Source organism: Arachis ipaensis, chromosome B07, assembly GCF_000816755.2.
Source record: "Arachis ipaensis cultivar K30076 chromosome B07, Araip1.1, whole genome shotgun sequence".
Taxonomy (NCBI): Eukaryota; Viridiplantae; Streptophyta; class Magnoliopsida; order Fabales; family Fabaceae; genus Arachis; species Arachis ipaensis.
In genome coordinates this window covers 124,104,479-124,122,576 of record NC_029791.2, presented here as the reverse complement: position 1 = coordinate 124,122,576, position 18,098 = coordinate 124,104,479, and the positions used below count along the sequence as shown (strand labels likewise).

General features: G+C 33.8%; 3 protein-coding genes across 4 annotated transcripts in view; 1 reads left to right on the top strand and 2 right to left on the bottom strand.

The window, feature by feature from the left end:
- On the bottom strand, positions 457-4,165 carry LOC107606270 (RNA polymerase sigma factor sigC). Its single transcript, XM_016308306.2, has 7 exons — positions 3,924-4,165; positions 3,436-3,599; positions 2,581-3,141; positions 1,990-2,220; positions 1,486-1,626; positions 1,171-1,371; positions 457-971 (listed from the first exon to the last, which is right to left on the bottom strand). The coding sequence occupies exons 1-7, from the start codon at positions 4,021-4,023 to the stop codon at positions 681-683; spliced, it is 1,689 nt and encodes a 562-aa protein (XP_016163792.1). The 5' UTR covers positions 4,024-4,165; the 3' UTR covers positions 457-680.
- LOC107606269 (putative lipase C4A8.10) lies at positions 11,864-15,800 on the top strand. 2 transcript variants are annotated; one of them, XM_021106574.1, is made up of 10 exons: positions 11,864-12,402; positions 12,500-12,567; positions 12,874-12,944; positions 13,053-13,280; positions 13,542-13,702; positions 13,779-13,834; positions 14,158-14,210; positions 14,319-14,454; positions 15,043-15,190; positions 15,433-15,800. In XM_021106574.1, exons 1-9 carry the CDS (start codon positions 12,128-12,130, stop codon positions 15,177-15,179), a joined length of 1,185 nt encoding a protein of 394 aa, XP_020962233.1. In that variant the 5' UTR covers positions 11,864-12,127; the 3' UTR covers positions 15,180-15,190; positions 15,433-15,800. The 2 variants fall into 2 exon arrangements, with proteins under 2 accessions (XP_020962233.1, XP_016163791.1); XM_016308305.2 differs by having other exon boundaries at positions 11,865-12,402; positions 15,043-15,140.
- The window catches only part of LOC110265160 (serine/threonine-protein phosphatase 7 long form homolog), a 2,504-nt gene continuing 1,564 nt past the window's right edge, over positions 17,159-18,098 (bottom strand). The window contains exon 3 of the mRNA XM_021107997.1: positions 17,159-17,171. Coding sequence (XP_020963656.1) covers positions 17,159-17,171 — 13 coding nt within the window. The remainder of the gene's footprint in view (positions 17,172-18,098) is intronic.

The following is an 18,098-nucleotide window of genomic DNA, read 5'->3' as shown; positions in this document are numbered from 1 at the left end:
ATAAGTTAAAAAGATTAATAAAAGTAAAATTAAAAAGTACTAATATAACATAAATTGAATAGACATTTTTTGTATATCGCACGAGTACACATACCAGTTTTTTTAACAATACTTAATTTGTCTATATTTTTAAATTATACGGGTTATTTCTTTCTACAATGAATATCTACTTTTATATAAATACATTTATTAACAAAGGGGATATAAAGCCAACGAGTTATAGCTCAAACAGTCTCTTCGTCCTCATCTAAAGGACTTGGGTTTAAATCTCACTCTTAACTTTAAGGAAAAAAAACACAAAGGGGATATAAAGTTTACATAAAAGATAAAATGTACACCAAGAATTTCTGATTGATTACCACCTCATGTTGTAGTTTAAGCTCAAGTACAAGAGCAGTACAAGAGCAGCACAAAATTTTACAAGAACAGATTGGAACAATCTTTGAACACATAAGGTAACTAGAAAAGGCATTATACTATTTATTTCCATGTCCAATAAGAAGAAACAATACATACAAACATTATCACATGCTTTATCGTTTACACTGTTTTATATGATATAAAATACTTTTATATATACAGTAAAAAATTTTCTTTAAAATGGTATGATGTTGCACTAGGGACAACTAAAAGTGATAGACAAGCCAAAACTATTGAAACTCCACCAAAGCCAATGACATCTAAGAATCTAAATCCAATAAATAAAAATTGAAATTTGATGTAGCTGCTTTGTTCCTTAATTTTGTTAGAGCTTTCCTTTCTATCTTCCTCACACATTCTTTGCTAACTTTGAAATATCTCCCTATTTCTTCAAGTGACTTTGAATGATGATCTCTAAGACCAAAACGGAGGGTTAATATTTCTCTTTCTCTTGAATCCAAGCCTTTCAAGAGATCATATAAGTCCTTTCTCATGTGTTGCTTCATCACAGCTTCTTCAGGATTCTCTATTGACATATCAGGCATAAATTCCTGCATAACATTGATGCAAAAAACAACTTATGACTTAACAAACAAGTAACAACAATGTTTAAGGATATATTTCTTGAGATTATAATGCTCTACTCTACATGAGAAATATTTTGTACTCGTACATTGAACTGATACACACCTGTCGATAGAGAATATGATGATTAGCTAAACAGTTTAGTCAAATATATCAAATTCTTACCGTATACTTTACACTAAGAGAGTCTCCCATCTTCTGATTGGTCGAAGCAACAACTCTCAGACAATTTCCAGCTGATCTAATTTTTTCCAAAGACAGACCTGTCGCCTTTGCGATTTCATGATCATCTGGGCTTTTCATGGAGGTAATTTTCAGGGATTTTTGTGCTTTCTGTATCTGATTCATGGCCCTGCTCAATGACCACTAAAAAGAATAACAAATATGAAAAAATAAACAAGGATCAAATCAAGGTTTCACATAACATTGACATTGGTATAAGGAAACAAAACAAACCAGCTATGCAGAAGAGGAACATACAGGAACTACGATTTCTCGAGCATATCGTTCCACCATTCTGGAAATTGATTTCCTTATCCAATACTGCACATAAGTTGAGAATCTATAACCCCTTGTATAGTCAAATCTCACAGCTCCCTGGAGAACACCTATATATCCTGCCTAAGAAATACAGTGCAAAAGTTATAAATTTAGTGAAAAGCTAAATGAAAGAAGCAAAATTTCAAATAAGTATCTTCCCTGTCTATTCCAAAGTTTGATTTTATTCATACTTCTACTTTTGGGGTAGCACCTTACAAATCAATTTGTTATACACAGAATTCAAAGCCCCCTTCAATTAAAGTTCTTTGTTTGCACTTTACCCGCAAAACAAAATTTCTCCCAAGTTTATCTAGTTTCTTCTGATTCATTTTGGTAAGATTTGTGTGTCTTATGACTATCAATTAAAGATCCAGCACAAAACTCTTGCTCAGGCCATAAAAATGATTAAATAAAACGGCATATACAATAACCATTGGAACAGACCTGAAGTAGATCTTCCAGTGCTATTCCCATACCCCTGTACTTCCTTGCAAGGTAAACAACCAAGGAACGAGTACTTCGTATAAGCTCGTCACGACAACGTTGGCAGTAATGCAACTTCTGCTGTAGCACCTTCTCATGAACTCCAGCTGCTTCTGCCCAGCTTTTCAAGCTTGCTACTTGATTTGTACTCTCTTCTATTCCTTCTCGAATTTTCTCCAACTCTGCGAGAACCTAGAATGGCACACAATTCCAATATTTAACCAAAAGATTCGAATCATGATATTGGTTGAATCTATTCTACTTGACAATAACATACTCCTTTTAGTTTATAATATCTTTCACTTTAGTCATTTTACAGTCTAACCTAAACCCAAAATAAAAAATTGGCTGTTTTCCTCCAGAATACCTTCTATTTCATTACTAATTTGTATGATAAACCTTTCATTCTTTATTGTGCTTAAGATTGAAAAGTGGTTAAAGGTCGATGATTTAGTAAGTGTTACCTTGAAATATGAGAATGACAGATATATGTAAATGTAATCAAGAAAGTCTCTGTAAAGTAATCAAAGATAGTATAAAGTATAAACTAACCTTTACTCCTTTTGACATTTCTGCCTCCCTTCTAGCAACCATTATTCTTGTATTTTTACGATTTGAAGCTTTCTTTACAGAAGCAGGAAGGGAATGCAATCTATATTCCTTATCATCAGCTTTTGAAGTCGACGGCTGCAGCCGAACTTCCATAGCAGTAAATGCTTTCTGAGTTCTTCTTTTATGCTGTTTTTTCCTGGTAGACTTAACAAACACTTTATCTATCTTCTCATCTATTTTCCTGTTTTCCTTCTGGTGCTCTCCGAGTTCAACGGCATGTGACGACAGTTCAAGAGACCTCGACAGACAGACATTGAACAATTCCAGAGCTCCAAGCTTTCCAAGTTGCAATACAATGTCACTTTTCAATTTAATCGCCTCAGAATCAGCGAAAGTTTGTTCCAAAGTGCCTAGATTTTCCATTAACAAACGATAATGTATCGCTCTAAAAGACTGAAATTTGAGGGAGGCTGTTGATATCTCCTTTTCAAAATGCCTTTGTCTTTGTGTATTATTAAGCATTTCTTGCACACTACTAATAGACCTCTTACCCTTCTTCACCTGGGAAATATAAACCTTGTAAGATTTTACAATAACACACACACTATGTGTCTATTTCTATGCATAGAAACCAAAATATAATTATTAAAGGAAAAAAAAAGGCAGCTAAGTGCACAAACATCCCGTGTCGCAGCCGCACCCAAAGGGGGTAATGTACGCAGTTCAAGCTGATAGTTACATCCGTGACTGTTTTCATGGCTTAAACTCACATGGAGACAACTCAACCATTGCTCTAAGGCTTCCCTTCATACCAGAATATAATTATATGGCTTGATTAAAAGGCCTATGGTGTACCTTGATTTCTTCTATGTATAAAGAATCATTGTCCAAGGTTTCCAATTCAGATGACAAACAACTGAATGCTGTTGGAAAGCTTCTCTGGGATGCTTCTCCTTCTTCATTTACGGTCGAAAGCGAAGATAGCCTCGCTGAGTTGAAAGTTGCTTCCGTTCCTCCAGCTGATCAAATTGTAAACCAAAATTCAGAGCACAGCAATTGAGAGAAAGGCTTCAATATTTTTGTTTATTTTTCTTTCTTTTTTGTGTATTTTTTATTTTGTGCTAGAAACTTGAAATTGCATTCCCCTACTTCTGGCTAGAAAAACCATACATAAATAATCATAATTAGACCATGAGTTAATTCTAACAATAAAACCTAAAGCTTGAATAAACAGACTTTGTCATAATTCATAACAGCTATTAAGTATGCAAATTGTAAATTACTATTCAAGGAATAAAAACAGAGCAATTAATAATGAAAAAGGGAAGGAAAATTGAGCTGACCAGAAGAAAGTGTGATACATGAGTGATTGTTGAAAGAGAAAGGAGACTGAATAGCAGCAGAAGAAGCGTTATAATTGAGCCTCAGGTTAAGCAAACCCATGATGCTGTTTCCAGAATTCAAGAGAAAGAGGAGATTCCATTAAATGAAGTTAGTTAAATTGCTTCTGTTACAACCACCACTAGTTATTCATCTTCCCCCTGCAATGCAATGGCTGCCAAGTTTTTGCGTCTATTTTCCACTCTTTATCCTATTTCACTATTTATTCTTACTTACAAAAATACTTAAATTGCCAATTAGCATAAAAATGAGAAAAAAAAAGGAAATAATTTTTTTTTTGTTATCTACGGTATTTCTTATTTCAACAGATCAAGAACTAATTCATTATGAATTGGAGTTCTATTTAAAAGTTTGTTGCTAACTAATAAATTAACTGCATACATAAAATAAAACTCGAATTCCGAACACTTATAAACTAACCAACCCAATTTAATATTCTTTTCTTTCCTTTGTTTTTCCAGTAAAGGAATACTTTCGTGAGTGAAACCGTTCAAACATGAAAAGTAAGTTTATTGGGCCCAAGTATAGTGATCAGGCCCAATCTATTATTAGAGCTTAAATAACATTTTTTGTGGCTGAGACTTGTCCCAAATGACAAATACATTTGCCTCTTAAAAGTGTTACATAGGCTCGAATCTCTTTTGATGAAAAAAAAAAATTTAATGGGTGTGTTTTATGTAGGGCTTGCAATATATATCCTATTTGCGGATATCCAACTCGAACTAATCCATTCGAGTAGGGTTGCCTATCTTACCTATAGCGAATAAGGTAGGATAGGGTACAAATTTGCTTGCAGATAGGGTAGGGTACGGATTTAGAGTATACCAAACTCTATCCGTACCCCTAAGATATTATATGTAGGGCTGGTAATATATACCCTATTCGCGGATATTCAACCCGAACCAACCCATTCAAGTAGGGTTGCCTATCCTACCCATAGCGAATAAGGTAGGATAGGGTACAAATTTGCTTGCAGATAGGGTAGGGTACGGATTTAGAGTATACCCAACTCTACCCGTACCCTTAAGATATTATATGTAGGGCTGGCAATATATACCCTATTCACGGATATCCAACCCGAACCAACCCATTCGAGTAGGGTTGCCTATCCTACCCATAGCGAATAAGGTAGGATAGGGTACAAATTTGCTTGCAGACAGGGTAGGGTACAGATTTAGAGTATACCCAACTCTACCCGTACCCTTAAGATATTATATGTAGGGCTGGCAATATATACCCTATTCACGGATATCCAACCCGAACCAACCCATTCGAGTAGGGTTGCCTATCCTTATATTTTTTTTTAAAAAGTATTTGTATTTTTAACTTTATTGGAACGGTTATTATTGATCATTATTTCTCCTTTATAATTAGGCTAATGTTACAATGTTGAGAGCTTTTTCCTTACATATGTGATGAAAAGACATAAAGTAATTTTTTTTATGACGCGTGTTTATCTTGTCTACACACATGCGGACATTATTGCAAGTTTAAAGCTGGAGGTGCAGAAGGTGCAGGTTGTATCAGCATAAATTTAAATTAAATAGATTGAATCAATTAACGTATGATTAATGATATTGATTAAGTTGTTGGACTTTTTTAAAATATATGTAAATTACCTTTCTTTTGATATAAAAAATTTATCTTTCATTATCAAAAAATTTATCTTTTATGTTATTCCATTAATTAGAATGATAGGCATCTTTGTTTTTGTGATCTAGTATTTTTTTTGGCATAACTAACATCATTATTTATTTTTGAAAAAGTGTGATATCCGAAATTAGGAGAGAATATAGGACTCTTTTAGGGTGTGTTTGAATGAATCTGAGTTTTGTAAATTATTTTGTATTGTGTTAATGAGAATCTGCTACTATGAGTGGACATGGTCTGTGTTAATGAGTTTAGTTTAGGGTGTTGGTGATTAGTTATGTAAGTGCGTTGCTGTATCTATAATTTGAGAAGAAATTGGCAATGAAAATGGATCTGTTAGCCTGAAATTGATACTGAAGAATTGTGTAAACAAACTTGCCTAAATGAACTGACATCAGAAAGTACCACAAGCACATTTGACAGAACACAACTATGTCAAATTCATTAAGCATAGCAAAAAATAACAAAATGTGAAAATTTCAGTCACCATCAAATTCACCGGTGCAAAATATTATCCAGTTAAAGAAAAATAACAAGAAAAGATGGAAATCTTTGAATCCACAAACCTAGAGCAACTCAGTTGCTATTTAAGAAACAATAAGCAGTAACTTTATTACATAAGTTTCGGACAAAATAGAGAGTCACAAACATTAAATGTACTCAACTCAGCAATACATTAATAACATAACACATCTGAAATGATCATAATTCTCTAAAGTTTTCTCCAAGCTCTTGTTGGAAGTTTTGCCATGAGCCTCAACTTTCTTGGAGAGACATGAAGTTGAATGTTGTGACTGAGTGAGACAGTCCTAGCTGGTTGGCTAGAGCTAGATGCATCATTCTCCTTTGGTACAGGTGGGTGTTGTGTGGAGCTTCTGATGGGCTTCATCTTAGACTTTCGGTGGAGAGTACCTGTTGGTAGTGTGTTGGGCCTAGCTGATCGTTCTGTGGGCTTGGACCTAGGCTGGAATGAGTTGGGCCTAGATGAGTTGGTGGGTGGTTGGGGCTGTGATGATGATCTCGGTTGCCTATTGGACCTCTTCCTCCCTCTAGTTGCAGATTGCATAGTAGGCTGTGATGATGCCTTAGACCTGGTTATGGGCGTTGCAGATGAAGTCTTTCTCCCTCCATTGGTTCTCTTCACAGCAGATTGCTTAGGTGGTTGGGCCTGAAACACAAAAAAAAATTACTGTTAGTCGACCATTCACATGAAACCCTAACATAAGAAATTGGTAAATACACTTACAGAGAGGGGTGGCTTCTTGCATCCTTCCCTCTTGTGACCTGATTCACCACAGTTTGAACACCTCTGAATCTGCTCCCTCTTAGACAAGTGGGACTGGCTTCTGTCCTCAGCTTCAGCAGGTCCTCTCTTCCTCTTCTTCACTGGTCTGTGGCTAGTCTTCTGATAGGGAGGTGGCATCACATCATCAAAGTTTGTCTTCTCCCACAAATCTGGGTCATTTAGAGGGTTGATTACTGATTCATAGCATTTGACATAGGCAGGCCTCTTGTAGCAGTCATCAACATATGCATCCATATCAAGACCCTTAAAATTGATGCAGCTGATGGCATGTGTGCATGGAATACCACTGGGTTGCCACTTCCTACAAGAACACTAATGAGCAGACAAATCAATAGCAAATTTGGTCAACCCATTCACAACCTCATATGTATGTGCATCAGACCAATAAGGCCTCCATTCACCAACTGATCTACACCTTCTCTCTATCTTCTTCCTAATGCGAGGTAAAACTGTGCCATTAAAATTTTGAATTCTTTCTCTATTAACAGCCCATCTGCTTATCAAATAAACCCTAATTTCTTCCAACATTGTAACTATAGGCTTTTCCCTAGACTCTATTATTGCACCATTAAAGCTTTCACATATATTGTTTACAAGAGTGTCGCATTTAGAATGAAAGTTAAACATGGACCTGCTCCAAAATCTAGGTGGAATCGCATTCAGATGCCTATGAGCCTCCACATTGATCTGTCGGATGACTGCCATCTCTCTCTCCCATTCCTTCCAGTGTGTAGCTTTTGCACACCCCCACATCAATTGCTTCAAGTGTAGCCCAGAAAATTTTTTTCTGAAGTTGCTGTATAGATGACGGACACAGAACCTGTGGTCTACACCTGGGATTACTTCATTGAAAGTAGGCAGCAGCCCCTAACAAAGGAGGTAAAAAATTGTGTTATAACAATAGTTGTTTGAATATAAGTTAAATGATTCAATAAATAGATGTTAAATGATTCAATGACTGTTTACCTTCTGCTGATTAGACATGAAGGTTGATCTACCAATTGTCTCAGCACCAAAATCATCAATCAGCAGCCGGAGAAACCACTTCCAGGTGTCTTTAGTCTCTGACTCCACAATGGCATACGCGATTAGAAGCATTTGATCATTAGGGTCCCAACCTATCACGGTCAACAGCTGTCCCCCTTGAGGTGTCTTGAGAAAACAGCCATCCAACCCAATAAACCTCCTACACTGCAGAAAGCTCTTCTTGCAAGCAGCTAGACACACGTATATTCTTTGAAATATGCAGAAATTGTTTAACCCATTGTGCTGTTCCTCAACCTCGAAATCAGGGGACCTTTGTACCTTGAGCGTCACTGATGACCATGGATTAGTCCGTAGCAGCTCTGAGCAGTAGTCAACAATCCTCTTATACTGCTTCCAGTAAGTTCCTTGTACTTCATCCAATGCAGCTTGTCTTGACCTAGCTGCCATTGATGTTGTCACAGTCAGATTTCACTTCCTTTGTGCCTTGTTCACCAGGTCCTTTATCTTGACCTTTAGGTTATGTTCCACCTTCTTCTTAAAGGCTTTACTCAGCTAAACAGTATGTTATCCCAACCCTATGTGACTGGCTACAAGTATGCTTAAGGTTCATCGACCTAAGCTGCCAAGTCTCTTCCTCACTCATTTTTGCTGCATATAACCAAAACAGACAACCCTCTTGACAAACAGCCCTTTATCTTTGAATTCTTCTCTTGAAGCATATACAGTTCCAACCTCCCATTTATAACTCGTCATGTCTTTAACATCTTTATGAGTTGGATACAAAGTAGCTTCATCGTTATCATCATCCTGTCTGTCCTCCTTATCTGAACCACCACCAACTTCATAATCCAAATCCAATTCATCACTATTGAAGCCTTCCTCATCACTGAAATCACTATTCACAACCCCTTTGTCTTTATCAACCCGATCACCATCCGTAGCACCTATCAGATCCTCAAACCCACTTTCATCATCATACTCCTCTTCACTATCTGTAAACTAAATATCATCTGCACTGTCAATCTCAAGATCAGACGGAATAAACTCCTCATCATCGCTGTCATCATCACTGTTCGATTCAACCCGTGCATTTTCAGCAGCCACGTCCAGGTACAAGTTATCTCTTTCATTAACTTGCTCCGCATTGTCATTTTCCACATGTTGACCTGTTCACCCTCAAAAACCACCAACTGATTCTGAGGATTTTCCTCTGATTGCCCTGTTTACCCTATCCTCCAACATCAATATACCTTACTGCAGAAAATTCTTCAGCATCCTCAATCTTATGCACAACAAACAGCTCAACATGACTCCTCAGTTCCGCTATTCTACACATCTCAAGTGCATCTATGTCACCTGCAAATAACTTCAGATCCTTCTCTAACCATTCAGAACTTGGATCCTTATACCACATGGCCGAAACATTTTTCTTTGTGTACCCAAACTGTCTCAACTCGGCAAATGCCTCAAATACAGACTAGCAATCACTCTCAACATCTTCGATGAATGTCTTTTGTCCCCCTATATACTGCAACATCCCATTGTCATATCCAAATCGACCCCTATGGTAGACACTCAGATTAAAGCTTCCCATCCCCTAAAACGAAAAAACAAAACTTTAAATCAAACCCTACCAGTTTTTGGAAACTAACGAAATTCATTACACATTATTAAGGTCAAGCTCCACAAAATCGAAACCAATGGTGCATACATACCTGATTTGAGATGACAATAGCAGAACAAACTTCTGCCACACTCTTGCCAACGCAATCCAAATGTAGTAACGCTACTCCTCAGGTGATGATGAACCTCTGTTAGGGCATCATTGAAGGTGAAAGATCAGTTTTCAAGTGTGTAATGTAAATGAGACACTGGGGCCCTTTTGCGGGAATGAAAACGAAGCATCAAAGACTTCAGGGGCAAAAGTGTCCAAAAATTTTGTTTAATGGAGGGGAGGATGATTTTAAAGAGTTTTTGAGCGTTGGGGATGATTTTAATAACAAAAAAAGATTGGGGACAAATTTGATTTTCGCCCCAGACCTTAGCAACGAAAAAAGTACTTATCCCTTAAACTTATGTCATCAAAATAATAGGAAAGAAGTTCTAATAGATGTTTAGGGTTTTAAAATTAATTAGTTAAGATCTTAAGAAGAAATTGATGTTGAAGAGGAAAAAATAATGGAGAAGACGAAGTTATGAAGAGTAAACCGTATAGTTGTTCATTGTTAAAATAATAAATGCAGTTAAATGATGAAAATATTGGCGCAAGGATTTTTTTTTGTTATTTTGGTTGAACTACGGTTGAACTGGTTGAACCAATAAACTAATGAACTAGTAACTAGAGCGATTCGATGACCGGTTTGGTTTTCAGAACTTTAGTTATATCCACAACTAGCATTCACAAAAATAATAGCCCAAGTCGAAAATGTGTATGTCAAAGTAGCAAAACGTGCATGAACAATAAAAAAGTCCAGCACCATAATTATCATCATTAACAACACATTAATCCCTGGTAATTAAACCACATGCTTGCGACAAAGTTTGCATTCTCTGCGCTTCCACAGATGTCCCAACAAATGCTGTCTGCGCATGCCATACAATTTCGTATCCAAACAATTTTAACACACGTCAAACTAGGGCTGCACGCGGATCGGATCGGATCGGATATGGCCAAAATTTCGATCTGATCCGCACTAAAATCATCGGATCGGATCCAATATCCGCAGCTTTTAAGGTTGGATCCGATCCGATCTACACATTTGCGGATCGGATCGGATCGGATTCTAAATTTATTTTAAGAATACATGTTAAGAATAAGGTTGGACATACTGACATGTGATAGTATTTAGGTGTACTTAAGCGTGTCCGGAGATTTTTTTTATGTTTTATAAAGACATGGTTGGACATAGCAGACACGCGTGTCGGACGAGTGTCGATGAGTATCGTATCCAAAATGTATTCGATACGCATACACAGTAACTCACAGCGAAGTGTCTATACTTCATTGGTAAAAAGTAAAAAAATAAAAAAATTATCTTTAATATCACAAAAAATAAATATCAAAATAAATGTATAAAAAATAGTACACATTTTTATTTTTTAAATATATTTCGGGTAAGTTTGCCAAAAAATAATTGTATTTAATGTAAACAATGGCGAAGACTTACGTGTCAACTGTTTTCTTTCTAGATGCTGCTTTCATAAATTCTAACTAACATAAATAAATAAATACTAGTGTTACAATAGTATATGGTTTCTAGAAGGCACGTTGAAAATGGTATGATAAGACCTGTGGTAAAATATGTTTTCCAATAACATGTGACTCTTCTAGACTCTAGTGTTACATCATATAAAATATCATCCGGGGTTAATTTTTAAGATTTTGTTAACAAAAATTATAAAAGTACTTATTAAAGTTACTAATATGATAAGTTTTGTAGGAGGAATCAAAAGCTATTATCATTAGATAAAAATTATTTAATAATTAAGATAGAGTAGTGTTTTAATAGGTGTATGATGCTATGAGACTAAATTATTTTACACAAAATTAGACAACTAAGAAACAAATATTCTCAATAGTTGCATATATGAATTAGGATTTATTTTCAGTAGAGTTTGTTTGAAAATTATTTAACATAAAAAAAATTTTCTGTTTCCTTAAAAAAATATTTTTATTTAAAATTTAATTTTATAATTTGAAATAATTATAATATATTAATAGAATAAAATTTAAAGAGTATAAATAAATTTGAAAATCAAACTTTTTTTATTTAATTTATCACTTTACATGAAGTTGATAGTTGAGAACCGTTAGATGATTTGACTGATTTGATTAAATTTTTATCTAACGACTTTCAACTGTCAATTTCACGTGAAGTCGACTGAAACCGAGTTTCCATCTTAAAAACAAAGAAAGTAGACAGAGCTGTGATATCTTAGAGAGAAGACGGAAATTGAAGAAGTCAGAGTCAAGTGGTTTGACCACAACACACACAAAGTCATTGATGAAAGGCAGCTTCTTCGTCTTTGTATCCTCATTCTCCAAGTCTCATTCATTTTAAATGCAACAACTTTGGTTTCTACATACCAAAACACTATAATCTAAGCACTTACATGTTTATGAGTTTTAACTTGCTTTAAGTTTCAAAGCTCCTACACAGTTCCATTGTTTTTATCTTAGTTTGTTTGTTGTTCTACAACACCATGGCTTCTGAGGATTCCAAACAGAAACCCCATGTTCTAGAACAAGACAAAGGTGTGGTGGTGGTAGAGGAGGAGGAGGAGAAGAAGCTCAACAATGAAACAAAGAACAGGAACAAGAGCAAGAAGAGGAGTAGTTCTTACTTGCCTAAGTTTTGTTTTAGAATCGAATATGGTGCTAAAGGGGAGGGTTTTGATATGGAAATGGTGGATGCTTCTGATTCTCAGCGTCCCAAACCCACTCATTTGATCATCATGGTTAATGGTCTCATTGGAAGGTTTGATTTGGTTCCTTAATCATTCATTATTTTAGCTTAATTAAGTTAAACCCTTCTGGTTTAATATGATGAAAACATGTGTTTAATATGTTTGCAGTGCTAAGAATTGGAAATTTGCTGCAAAACAGTTTCTGAAAAAGTATCCACATGATGCTGTTGTACATTGTAAGTCATGACCATTAACCTCTTAGCTTCCAATTTTTTTTGTTCTTTCTGTGATCTGCTATCCTTCAAGAATAATGGAAAGTTTCTATTTTTTGCCTAATGTTTGTTTTTGAGTTTGATCCCAATTTTCTAAAGTGTGAATAGTTTAGTCCTGATAAATTAACTTTGGATTAAGTGAATAGTCTATGTAAATTGATAGTCGAGAATTATTAGACGATAAATTTAGACAAATTGTCAAATTATCTAACAGTCTCAACTATTAATTTCACGTAAAGATAACTGTACTTAAGTCTTCGTCTTATGCAGGCAGTGAATGTAACCCTCCAAGGTTGACATTTGATGGCGTCGACGTAATGGGAGACAGATTAGCGAAGGAGGTATGTCATAAATCGCCAATTTGGCTTTGGCTTTGGCTTTGGCTTCGGCTTTTGGTTGCATCGAATTCAAATCCAGAAACATAACCATTTTGTTTCCCCTTTTTACAGGTGATTGCAGTTATAAAACGTCACCCAAGTGTTAAGAAGATTTCATTTGTAGGTCACTCTCTGGGTGGATTGGTTGCAAGATATGCAATTGCCAAGCTTTATGAGAGAGACATTTCAACGGAATTTTCTCATGAGAGCAAGAATTGTGAAGGAAAAATTGCAGGATTGGAGCCTGTAAATTTCATTACCTCAGCAACACCACATCTTGGTTCTTGTGGTCATAAACAGGCACGAATGATGGCATTTTTATCCATTACTTTTTATCTGACATTGTGAAAATTTCTTGCATTCTTGAATCAATGTATTTGGAAGTTACTCAAGGTGATTTGAATTCAGGTGCAGTTAATTTTACGTTGATAACTAAGAGCCGTTAGATAAAAATTTAGTCAAATCATTTAACAGTTCTCAACTATTAACTTCACGTGAAGTTAACTGCACCTGAGTTGACTAGCAGTGTGACACATGGTTTTGCAATGTTGCATACTTCAGTGTCCAATGTTTTTCGGATCGCGCCACGCCGAGAAAGCAGCAATTCGGGCTTCGGGGCTTCTTCGTAGAACAGGAAAACATCTCTTTTTAACAGATGGTACCAATGGAAAGCCTCCTCTTCTTCTCCAAATGGTTCGAGACTCTGAAGATCTTAAATTCATGTAAGGTTCTTACTGTGGCTAACTTCATGTTTATGTGACAATTAATTGATGTTACTCTGCATCTCTTTCTTTGCAGCTCTGCCTTGCGATCCTTCAAACGCCGTGTTGCCTATGCAAATGTTCGCTATGACAGTATCCTTTGTTTTCTTGGACTATCTAAAGACACTTGTTAAGTTCTCAACTATTATCTTTTTACGAAGACATCTTCATATTAATAGTAATGTAATAATTATAATAAGCTGAAAACTCAATGAAGTCGACTTCATGTGAAGTTGATATCTGAGAGCCGTTAGATGAAAATTTAGTCAAATCAGTTAAATCATCTAATGGCTCTCAGATATCAACTTCTCATGAAGCCGACTGCATCTGAGTTTCCACCTTATAATAATCACAAGTTATTATCTTATTTGTATCTTTTGTTATTACAATGCATGAAGGACTTAACTATTAACTAGAGCTTGTTGGATGGAGTACATCATCTATAAGGCGAAGAAATGAGCTTCCAAAGGTGATGATTAAGTTCTCAACTTTGGTGTCATCATCTAAAATTACTTAATAAAAAATACTTAATTGTTATTGTGGTTGAATTGTATCTAAATAATTTTTTTTTATTCAGCGCCAGAATCTTTCGAGCCACGAGAGCTATCGACATATAGTAAATGTCGAGACAGTAACACCCTCTTCGGATCCCAATCAAGTTCCTACAGAATCCCAAGTGAATAATAGTGGATCTCGTAGACTTGACATGGAAGGTACTTTCACCCATTTTGAACTAATATGCGTTTCATAAATCAGACATTGCAACATGACATAAGCATTTATGATAACATGCTTATGCTTCTAATTTAAGACAGAGCATTGATATGTCTCAAAAAGAAGATGGAGCATTGATTATTTGTAGTTTCACAAATCATCTTTTTTCCTTGGTTTTTACTTTATAATAATCATTTTTCATAACTGCTTGAACTATTGGATAGAGATACGTAAATAGTTTTAGAGATAATGTCAGTTTAGTCTCTAAAATTTTCGGCGTTTATCAAGATCAATATAAATTCAATTAATCAAAATGAAATTAATAATTAATTAGAACACCTATTTGATTATACTGAAATCTTAATTATGTTAGTGTGTTATCTTATTATTAAAAAGGTCACATTGATATTTTAATGTTTTATATCAGCACTATATTAATAGCAATTAAATTAAGAATAAAATAGATTCACAATCTGTAAATTTAAAGACTAATTTGATCATTTTTAAAAATGGACTATTTTGATGAATGTTGAGAATTTCAAAGGCCAAATCATTTTATATCTAATGCATATAACAACATTTGACAGAGGAAATGATAAGGGGGTTAACAAGAATGAGTTGGGAACGCATTGATGTGCGGTTCAAGGGTACCATGCAGAAATTTCTGGCTCATAGTACCATTCAGGCAAGTTATCAAAAGCTGCTTCAATGTTCAATCACATGATACATTATTTGGTAAATTTTATAATATTTCTTTATTGTAATATTTAAATTGTTTAACTTATTTTTATAAATAAAAAATAAAATATATAAAATAAAAATAAAATATTTAAAATTTATTAAATATTTTTTATTTATCTTTTTTAGTAAGCTAGATAGTAGACACAATATCTTAGGCACTATAATATTCACTATATTATTTTGAATTGAACACTTTGAGATGCCAATGTTATTTGTACACGAATGAACTCTTGCAGGTGACACATCACCTCATCAATTCTGCTGGAGCAGACGTGATCCAACATATGGTTGACAATTTTCAGTTGTAGAATTATTCACAAATTTGCCCAAATTTTTTCATTTTTTAATTTAATTATTGAGAAGGGTGGTGAAGGTGTTTGTGGACTTCTTCACCTTTTGCGGCTACAAATACACAAGAATTTGGGGGTTCCATGATATTTTTGCAGAAATTGTAAAATGATTTTTGCAAAACTTATTAGGATTATTAGAGATATGAGTAATATGTGTTTGAAATTGATGTAAAATCTTAATAAGTGTAATAGAATGAGGTGACTAGAAAAAATTGAAATTGTCTATAAAAAAGTTAAGTTCCTATATTTCTTAATTTTGATATATTGATATTATATAAAAATTTTATACCGATATTTAGTTATGGACTTAATTTTATAGTTATGGAAGTCTTGTATGTGATGTGTCCGGATATAGATTCATGGAATACAAGACAAATTTGTGGGACAACTTTTTGTGAGTGTCAGGATGTAGAATTTGGACCCTACAAATTATTTAATTTAAAAATTTTGCAGAACAAATCGAATGGTTCGATTTGGAATTGAAAAAATTTGAATTTCGGAAGAAAGAAATTGGACTCTCCGTGTTCATTGCCTTTAACAACTCGGACCGTCTGTTTACCATAGAAAAACTCATATGGTCCGAATTCTGTTACTCTAACACCACACAGATATAAAACACCTATGTTCTCCATATCCCAATCCAACCCAATTGTTATCTTCATATTCAAATTAAAAAGCGTTTAGTTATGTTCACGTGTTTAATTTGTGAATTTAGAAATTAATTATTTATAATTTTATTATTTAGTCATTTTCGTTCAAGAAATCAAATTTGAATTTCAAATTGGAGATATCTGATTAAAAATTTAAAATACTTATCACTTTTTACCCATTAAAATGTTTGTTTGATGCAACATCAGCACTAGTGTCACAACTCACAAGCGTGTTAGATTGTATATTATATTAAAGATTAGAGAACCATCAATTAACTTCATTCCAAAATTTCCAAGGAAACGTGGTGAATACTTTAGTTTTTTTCATTAACAGGTTAATATTCATAAAAATACAAAATATAATAATGGGTAAAGTACTATTTGGGTGAAATTCTATTTTGATTCTTAAGGTTTAAATGTCCTGTTTAAATCTAAAAAAATTTCATTTGGCATCAATTTAGTCCCACAATGAGGTTAAAGTTAAATAATTAATGGAATGTCCTACATAACAACAGTACAAAAACAAAATCGATAATCTGGATAACAAGTACAAGTTCCAAAGGCACAAAATCAATCGTTGATGCATCAATACATTTATTTATCATTTTCTTTAGTTATATAGAAAATATTTTATTTATATTATAAGAAAAATAATAATAAATATATTGATGCATCCACTGTTGATTTTGTGCCTCTTGAGCTTGTACTTGTTCTTCAGATTATCGATTTTGTTCTTGTACTGTTGTTACGTAGGACATTCCATTAATTATTTAACTTTGACCTCATTGTCGGACTAAATTGATGCTAAATGAAACTTTTTGAATTCAAATAAGACACTTTAAATCTTAAAAACTAAAACAGAATTATGCCCAAACATAGAAACCAATTTACTACTTTACCCTATAATAATTTATATGTATATATTCTCTATTATTAAACCTCAGGAATTTTGCATTTGCGTATTAGGTGGTCCATCTTAAAAACAATAAATTTAGCATAATTGTTAAGATTGTGTTTGCGAATACGCCACAATGGAGATGGAAAATGTTAAGATGTTATTGGTAATGTTTTATAAATAATGAAAAAATTTTAAGTTATTTAAGTTATATATTATATATATTTTTTATAATTCAAATTAACGATTAAAATAATTGAAATACCAATATTTTTAGTATACTTGAAATTCTTCCGTAATAAATTAATAATCAATAATGAATGGCCACTATCTACATGACTTTAGTGACCGATTGAAAAAGAATCATGAAACATGAAACGAGAGGCAGTTTCATTTGACAAATCATGCCACGTGAATGAGACATACATCATAGATCATTAGATCCAATATTTATTTGAGGTTAGGACATCGATGGACACAATATGACACAAGATATATAGACACATAAATTTAAAAAGGGAAAGTATATATAAAAATATAAAAGATTTTTAAAATAAATTATAATAATTTTTTAATTATATAAAATATTTAAAATATTTTTTACTTTAATAATTAATAATATATACTATTTTAAATTTATTTTAAAAATATATATTAAGAATAAGATTAGATATGCTGATACATGATAGTATTTAAGTATGTTTAAGTGTGTCTAGAAAATAATTTTTTATTTTTTTATGTCGAATGATTGTTAATCAGTATGGTGTTTCAATTTTCAACTAGGTTTAATTACTCTATTGGTCTATATAGTTTTACCAAATTTTTAGGGCAATTTACGCATCTAAATTGTTTGATCTCCAATATTACGCAAATACATTGTTTCAGTTTTTAATACGTAAATGCATTGTTTCTATATTTTATGTAAACCGCTACTGCCAGTAGCGGTTTACGTGTGAGTGTGTGTGTGTGTAAACCGCTACTGCCAGTAGCGGTTTACGTGTGTGTGT

Excerpts from the sequence above, each read along its gene's own strand:
- LOC107606270 (XM_016308306.2), bottom strand. The coding sequence starts at position 4,023 with ATGGGTTTGCTTAACCTGAGGCTCAATTATAACGCTTCTTCTGCTGCT. Across the intron at positions 2,221-2,580 it reads AAATGTCAAAAGGAGTAAAG|GTTCTCGCAGAGTTGGAGAA; the intron begins GTTAGTTTATAC and ends GTGCCATTCTAG. Across the intron at positions 972-1,170 it reads CTCTTAGTGTAAAGTATACG|GAATTTATGCCTGATATGTC; the intron begins GTAAGAATTTGA and ends AATGTTATGCAG.
- LOC107606269 (XM_016308305.2), top strand. The coding sequence starts at position 12,128 with ATGGCTTCTGAGGATTCCAAACAGAAACCCCATGTTCTAGAACAAGAC. Across the intron at positions 13,835-14,157 it reads TGCAAATGTTCGCTATGACA|AGCTTGTTGGATGGAGTACA; the intron begins GTATCCTTTGTT and ends ACTATTAACTAG. Across the intron at positions 14,455-15,042 it reads TCGTAGACTTGACATGGAAG|AGGAAATGATAAGGGGGTTA; the intron begins GTACTTTCACCC and ends AACATTTGACAG.